The sequence below is a fragment of the Hyla sarda genome, chromosome 1, assembly GCF_029499605.1.
Source record: "Hyla sarda isolate aHylSar1 chromosome 1, aHylSar1.hap1, whole genome shotgun sequence".
Classification (NCBI taxonomy): Eukaryota; Metazoa; Chordata; class Amphibia; order Anura; family Hylidae; genus Hyla; species Hyla sarda.
In genome coordinates this window covers 18,944,548-18,953,101 of record NC_079189.1, presented here as the reverse complement: position 1 = coordinate 18,953,101, position 8,554 = coordinate 18,944,548, and the positions used below count along the sequence as shown (strand labels likewise).

Here is an 8,554-nt window from a genome sequence, read left to right as displayed (position 1 = left end):
CACGCCCCCTCCCATAGACTTGCATTGAGGGGGCGTAGTGTGAAAGAGGCCTAAAGGAGACCAATTTTAGGTGATAGTGTGATCTGCTGATCCTATACATTTACATTCACATAACAGACCGGCTATGGAGGCTGTTGGAGTATTTGGACATTTAGGGATCGTGCACACTCACCATCACTAGTTGTACGGCACCATTTGCATTACTCCAGCACAGCTGCATTCATGTGGTTCATTGCTGTAACTGGGTCATGTGCTCACAGAAAATCCTAGTGTTTGTGTCAGAGAAAAGTGGTCAGTCCTAGGTCAGCATTTTAAAGGGGTACTCCACTGGAAAACTGTTTTTTATTTATTTATTTTTCAAATCAACTGGTGCCAGAAAGTTAAACAGATTTGTAAATTACTTCTATTCAAAAAAATCTTAATCCTTCCAGTACTTATCAGCTTTTCTATGCTCCACAGGAAGTTCTTTTTCTTTTTGAATTTCTTTTCTGTCTGACCACAGTGCTTTCTGCTGACACCTCCGTCTATTTTAGGAGCAAATCCCCATAGCAAACCTCTCCTGCTCTGGACAGTTTCTAAAATGAATCTATTAAATGTCAATATTAGAGATGAGCGAACTTACAGTAAATTCGATTCGTCACGAACTTCTCAGCTCGGCGGTTGCTGACTTTTCCTGCATAAATTAGTTCAGCTTTCTGGTGCTCCGGTGGGCTGGAAAAGGTGGATACAGTCCTAGGAAAGAGTCTACTAGGAACTGTATCCACCTTTTCCAGCCCACGGAAGCACCTGAAAGCTGAACTAATTTATGCAGGAAAAGTCATCAACTGCCGAGCCGAGAAGTTCGTGACGAATCGAATTTACTGTAAGTTCGCTCATCTCTAGTCAATAAATATATAATTTTTTTATGACTATTCAGAGGTTCTTGTGAATGCCTTGTGCCTACCTGTTTTAGCTGTTGTGGCAGGCATAAGTTTTCAGCCATACTGGATGCAATTCCGTCAGTGAAATGATTTCCTAATGCTGCCTACATTTCCCAGAAATCCTCTGGCTGAGAGACCAACCTAATCACTAAGCTAGAGTCCAGCGACCAGAAGCCTAAACTGTCGCGACTCATAAGTGGGTTGGGGTCAGTTCACACTACATGCAGTTTTGCTGTATCAGTGCAGTGATCAGCACTGTACATAGCAGCATTTGTGATGTGATTTTGGGAAAATCATGGCAAACGCTTAAAAAAATAAAACAGCAAAATTGCAACTTGTGAAAACAGCCTTAGGGGAGGTGAATAGCAGCAGTGAACAGATAGACCTGGAGGGGATATGTTTAAAAAAAATATATATAAATAAATATATATATATATATATATATATATATATCCTGACCCCACAGATATAGCAGCAGTATACAGATAGATAGAGCTGAAAGGGAGGTGTATATCTACTACATATTCTGATTCCATAGATAGCAGCAGTATACAGATCGAGCTGGTGGGGAAGTGTATATCGTCTATATATCCTGATTCTATAGAGAAAGCAGTATACTTCTAGAGCTCAGAGGAGAGGTATATAACTACAATATATATCTTGATCCCATAGAGACAGCATTAGTATACAAATAGACCTGGAGGGAAGATGTATAACTACTATATATCCTGATCCTATTGAGATAGCAGCAGCAGTATACAGATAGAGCTGGAGAAGAGGGGTATCGCTACCATATATCCTGATCCATAAAAATAGCAGTATACAGATAGAGCTGGGAGGGGAGGTGTATAACTACTATATATCCTGATCCCATAGATAGTGTGCAGCAGTATACAGATAGAGCTGGGAGGGGAGACTTCTGTAAGCTGCCAGTAGTGATCTGTTGGGTGATGATGTTACAGGGGTACTCCACTGGCCAGCGTTCAGAACTAAATGTTCTAAACGCTGTTTTCACACTGCGGTGGTCAACCACGCCCCTTGTGACATCACAGCTATGCCCCCTCAATGCAAGTCTATGGGAGGGGGCGTGGCTGTGATGTCACGAGGGGCGTGACCGACCACTGCAGCACGAAAACAGCGTTCAGAACATTTAGTTCCGAACGCTGGCTAGTGGAGTACCCCCTCTAAAGAAGGGAATTATTTTGGATTTTTTTTGTTTTGCTTATATACGGCAGCACAGGCTATTGGTGAATAATTTAGAGGTTCTTGTGTATGCCTTGTGCTTACCTGTTTTAGTTGATATGGCAGGCATGGGGTTTTTAGACACTTCGATTTTTCAGGCTTTTTTTTTTTTTTTTTTTAAAGGGGTAGAAAATAATGAAATGGTGGTGGGTGACATCCCATTGTAGGACACAGCAGAGGGTCTCTGGCTAAGAAGGTAGGCAAATGAGTTGGGTGGATGGGCCGGGGTCTGTTCTGAGTATGCGGGTGGGTCACCAAGTAGGGTTACAGGGTTAAAGTTTTGCCATGGGTAAAGCTTTGATATTATGACAGAGCCTTTTATGGTGAATTGAAGTATATTACAGCCAGATTACGTCTAATCCCGCCAGATTAACCCTCTACATACTTCGATCAAATAGCGATTGTGACATGCAGAGAGTTTACTGAAAGTTGCCGCACCTGTTGGGGGTCCAATGAGCACCCCAGCAACACAGACCGCATGCGGAAATGTCCGAACCATCAAGTGTAGGGTCACGTGTGCTTTATTTTGCTGCTGTGGTGAATTCACATTTGAAAGAAAATATAATAAAAAGCAATAAAAAAAAATCCATTTTTTTTTTTTTTTTTTTTTCAATTTCAACCCACAAATATATATATTTTTCTTTTTTCCTCCCCCGCCCCATTCCATAGATGACGGCTTTATCTGCAGCAGATTGGCATTGGCATTAACCACTGTGAATGGGGATGATGCATTCACTGATCAGTGATCTTCTTAAAGACAAAGCTGCAGCTGAACTTTTAGCCTTTTAACCTTACAGTCACCCGTATCCTGATTTATTTTTTACATATATTCTACCCCTTAGCATGTATGACATATTGCCGGCTTCCATTACCTTCTATTTTACACGTTTTTGTTTTTTCTCCAATGCTCTGCATTCCTCCTTATTCGTCAGATTCGTCATACAGAATGGTTGGTCTTCCGAAGGTCACGGATGTACCAAAAGGTCTAAGGGTGAACTCGCATGTGGCAGAAAGTGCTCGAAGCTGAAAATGAGTTCCATTTATCTGTAGGGGGTTGTTTGGCGGTAAACGTGGATTTTATACGGGCCCCATTCACATCAATGAGACTGGTCACAGAAGTGCGTACGACAGAAAGATTGATGTGTGACGTATATAATGTAGAATAGGGGCTGGCTCCCTAGTGACACTTATCAAATATATCCATCTTAGTCACAATTTGGTTCCATAACCCCTTAAAGGGGTATTCCAGCATCAGAAAATTGTATTTAAATCGAGCTATCACCCCCAAGATATTTAACTTACTAATATAATGTTATCACAAATTGTACTGACTTCAGCATGTTTTTGCATGATTCACCCCTGATGGGAAGTTGTGTAGTCCTTTCATTATCAGATTGGTGTTGTTTGAACAGCTCCCCAGCTCCTCCGTCTATCCTGACAGAAATTTTTATAATCCTATCATTTTCGGCATAGTGTTGTTTCAGCAGCTTCCCGTCCCCCCCTTCTCTCCTGACAGAAAGTTAGGTAGTTCTCTCACTGTCAGTGTGGTGTTGTCTCAGTAGCAACCGGCTCCTCCCTCTTTCCTGACAGCAAGTTGTATAGTCCTCTCATTGTCAGTGTGGTGTTGTCTCAGCAGCTCCCTGGCAACTACTTCTCTTCTGAAAGGAAGTTGTGTCGTCCTCTCATTGTCAGTGTAGTATTGTCTCAGCAGATCCCCACTCCTCCCTTTCTCCTGACAGGAAGGTGTGTGGTCCTCTCATCGTCAGTGTGGTGTTGTCCCAGCAGCTCCCTGGCTCCTCCCACTCTCCTGACAGGAAGTTGTGTAGTCATCTCATTGTCAGTGTGGTGCTGTCTCCCTCCAGCTCTCTGGCTCCTTTCTCTTTCCCAAGATGATGCATCATCCTCTGCTGTCTCAGGAGGTGTGGCTGGATTTTGTCTGTAAGCTCTAACCCTGCCCCCTGAGTGATGTCATCTCTTCTAACTAGCCTCTACAGCCCACATCTCAATGTCATATATACATACGTATCTTTATTATATCTTTATTGGGACATTTAGGGAGAATAAGGTGTGACTACAGCATGCCACCTTGTGCTGATCAATGCCACAGGCAGAGGAGCAGACAGGGAATGAATACAACAGGTGCTGCAATCTCACTGATTGTCTGGAGGAAACTGGTAGGAGTGCTATAGAAGGAGAGTAGGCAGGGTGGGAGGACTGAAGGAAGCAATGCATTCTGGGAATTGTAGTGCTAAGCAACTGCTCCACCAGGAAGTACAATTATAATTTTTTTTCTTTTATGACAATTCACTGTGCAGGTTAAATATTTTAGTGGTTTTATAGTCTGGGTTTTTACGAAAACCAAACAGAATCTCCTCCAAGAGGAAGAGTCACCCATTTATAGGAAGCTGTTTCAGGCCTCTTGCTCTACATTAGTACAGAGCAGGGTGTTGGCCGACAGAGAGGCCTTTGGCGTAGGTCCGAGGAGGCTTATGGGAGTCTCCTCAAAAGAGACATGTTACATATAAATTCACAAGCGCATTATTTGGTAGCACAGTTAAAGGGGTATTCCCATCTGAAGATGTTATCCCCCCATCTATAAGAAGCTGATTGGTGAGAGTCTGACTGCTGACATACCCGAGAATGTGGACAGTGTTTTGTCCCCTTAAAGGGGTACTCCACTGCTAGACATCCTATCCTCTATCCAAAGGATAGGGGACAGGATGTCTGATCGCGGGGGGTTCTGCTGCTGGGCCCCCCACGATCTCCCGCACCACTCAGCATTCCAAACAAACTCTGGGTTCCTACAGCTGTGGTCATGACGACACGACCACGCCCCCTCCATTTATGTCTATGGGAGGGGGCGTGTCATCAGACACGCCCCCTCCCGTAGACATGAATGGAGGGGGGTGCGGCATGATGTCACGAGGGGGCGTGGCCATGACATCATGATTACTGCCTCTCGCTCCAAACGCTGGAGCATTTGAGTACCCCTTTAATCAGGATCAACAACCAATCAGCGGAAGCCCGCCAATCAGCTTGTTATTCCTTATCCTGCAGATAGCGGATTACTTTTTCAGATAGGAGTACCCCTTTAGGGTCTATTCACACGTACAGTATTCTGCGCTGATTTGATGGGCAGATTTGATGAAATCTGCAGCAGAAAATCCTGTGCATCATATCTGCGCAGAATACTGTACGTGTGAATAGACCATTAAAGGGGTACTCCGGTGGAAAACTTTTTTTTTTTTTTTTTTAAATCAACTGGTGCCAGAAAGTTAAACAGATTTGTAAATTACTTGTATTAAAAAAATCTTAATCCTTCCAGTACTTATTAGCTGCTGAATACTACAGAGGAAATTATTTTCTTTTTGGAACACAGAGCTCTCTGCTGACATCACGAGCACAGTGCTCTCTGCTGACATCTCTGTCCATTTTTAGAACAGTCCAGAGTAGGAGAAAATCCCCATAGAAAACATATGCTGCTCTGCACAGTTCCTAAAATGGACAGAGATGTCAGCAGAGAGCACTGTGCTCGTGACTCAGCAGAGAGCACTGTGTTCCAAAAAGAAAATAATTTCCTCTGTAGTATTCAGCAGCTAATAAGTACTGGAAGGATTAAGATTTTTGAATAGAAGTAATTTACAAATCTGTTTAACTTTCTCGCACCAGTTGATTAAAAAAAAAAAAAAAGTTTTCCACCGGAGTACCCCTTTAAAGGGGTATTCCAGGCCAAAACTTTTTTTTTATATATCAACTGGCTCCGGAAAATTAAACAGATTTGTAAATTACTTCTATTTAAAAAATCTTAATCCTTCCAATAGTTATTAGCTTCTGAAGCCGAGTTGCTGTTTTCTGTCTAACTGCTCTCTGATGACTCACGTCCCAGGAGCTGTCCAGCTCCTATGGGGATATTCTCCCATCATGCACAGCTCCCGGGACATGACATCATCATTGAGCAGTTAGACAGAAAACTTCAGAAGCTAATAACTATTGGAAGGATTAAGATTTTTTAATAGAAGTAATTTACAAATCTGTTTAACTTTCCGGAGCCAGTTGATATAAATAAAAAAAAGTTTTTGCTTGGAATACCCATTTAACCCCTTAAGGACCAAGGACGTACCGGTACGTCCTTGGTCCTGCTCTTCTGATATAACGCGGGGTTACACAGTAACCCCGCGTCATATCATGGCGGGCCCGGCATCATAGTGAAGCCGGTACCCGCCTCTAATAGCGCGCAGCGCCGATCGCGGCGCCGCGCGCTATTAACCCTTTAGCCGCGCGCTCAGAGCTGAACCGCGCGGCTAAAAGTGAAAGTGAAAGTTCCCGACTAGCTCAGTCGGGCTGTTCGGGATAGCCGCGGCTAATTGCGGCATCCCAAACAGCTGACAGGACAGCGGGAGGGCCCCTTCCTGCCTCCTCGCTGTCCGATCGCCGAATGACTGCTCAGTGCCTGAGATCCAGGCATGAGCAGTCATGCGGCAGAATCGTTGATCACTGGTTTCTTATGAGAAACCAGTGATCAACATAGAAGATCAGTGTGTACAGTGTTATAGGTCCCTATGGGATAACAATGATCAGTGTGTGCAGTGTTATAGGTCCCTATGGGACCTATAACACTGCAAAAAAAAAGTGAAAAAAAAAAGTGAATAAAGATCATTTAACTCCTCCCCTATTAAAAGTTTGAATCACCCCCCTTTTCCAATAAAAAAAAAAACACAGTGTAAATAAAAATAAACATATGTGGTATCACCGCGTGCGGAAATGTCCGAATTATAAAAATATATCATTAATTAAACCGCTCGGTCAATGGCGTGCGCGCAAAAAAAATTCCAAAGTCCAAAATAGTGCATTTTTGGTCACTTTTTATATCATTTAAAAATGAATAAAAAGTGATCAATAAGTCCTATCAATGCAAAAATGGTACCGTTAAAAACTTCAGATCACGGCGCAAAAAATGAGCCCTCATTCCGCCCCATACACAGAAAAATAAAAAAGTTATAGGGGTCAGAAGATGACAATTTTAAACGTATACATTTTTCTGCATGTAGTTATGATTTTTTCCAGAAGTCCGACAAAATCAAACCTATATAAGTAGGGTATCATTTTAATCGTATCGACCTACAGAATAAATATAAGGTGTCATTTTTACCGAAAAATGTACTACGTAGAAACGGAAGCCCCCAAAAGTTACAAAACAGCGGGTTTTTTTTTCAATTTTGTCGCACAATGATTTTTTTTCCCGCTTCACCATAGATTTTTGGGCAAAATGACTGATGTCATTACAAAGTAGAATTGGTGGCGCAAAAAATAAGCCATCATATGGATTTTTAGGTGTAAATTTGAAAGAGTTATGATTTTTTAAAGGCAAGGAGCAAAAAACGAAAATGCAAAAACGGAAAAAACCCCGGTCCTTAAGGGGTTAAGCTGTAAAAATTACTCCTGAGCCTATGGGACTTTCCTCCATTTTTCTTGCATTACTTCCCCTGTAGTGGATCTTCCCTAAACTAAACTAAAGAATAGAATTACAGAACAGTCGTCTAGCACCGTGATCTCCAAACTGTGGATCTTCAGATGTTGCAGGTGTCGTGGAGGTCCACAGTTTGGAGACCACTGGTCTAGAGAGTTCTTTCTCATCTACGATACAGACGTAATACAAGGTGTTGTTTTTATAGTCTCCTTTACTTATCTCTGGTACTGTAATTCGGCCATCAGTGGTCCTGCCTCTCTACACGACTTCTGAACTTGGAGTCCAGGTCCCGTCTTAAATGGAAAGAGATCTCTGAAGCCGGCTTGTGTGACCCGGTGGGTTGTTGCTTTCTTGGCACATCAAAAACGTGAGCGGCCTTGAAATCTTTGGGATTCTTGATCCGGTCTTGAGGACCTTTTCGAGGGAATAGGCTCCTCTCGATGACTTCGTATGGCAGGTCTGGTGGAGAGTAGACTTGACCTCGTAGAGTCTGGATCTGCAGTTGCCCCTGCTTATCTTTAGTGAGTAATACTGTGGCGCTAAGGTCCTTCTTGGAGACATCTTCTGAGTATAAACCCTGCCAGAGGGCCGGCACCCGGTCAATGTATAAGGTCTGAGGCCTACGAGGGTTGGTACTGGCATTCCAGAAAGATGCTATACTCCTGCCGCTCATTTGTTCACCTCTTTCTTTGGGTGATTTTCTGTTACTTTGTATTATTCCAGTTGTTCCTTTTTTCACTTTCTCAGATGGAATTCTCCTACCTTCACCTGAGGGGATACTCTTATAACCTGGTTTAGATTTTGGCGGAATGTTTATCTCCAAGCTGACCATGTCCAACTTTTCTGTCAAATTCTTGGTTTCCTCGTCATCATAAAGTGGAATCTTCATAAGGAAAGCATTAGGTTATTGAGAAGCAATGGTTGA

At 42.8% G+C, this 8,554-nt stretch overlaps 1 protein-coding gene across 2 annotated transcripts in view; it reads right to left on the bottom strand.

The window, feature by feature from the left end:
- Nucleotides 1-7,447: 7,447 nt before the first annotated feature.
- Nucleotides 7,448-8,554, bottom strand: part of ANKRD53 (ankyrin repeat domain 53) — a 46,236-nt gene continuing 45,129 nt past the window's right edge. The window contains exon 6 of one of the 2 annotated variants that reach the window (XM_056552914.1): nt 7,448-8,512. In XM_056552914.1, coding sequence (XP_056408889.1) covers nt 7,871-8,512 — 642 coding nt within the window. In that variant the 3' untranslated portion in view covers nt 7,448-7,870. The remainder of the gene's footprint in view (nt 8,513-8,554) is intronic. The other variant, XM_056552917.1, reaches the window with a different exon arrangement.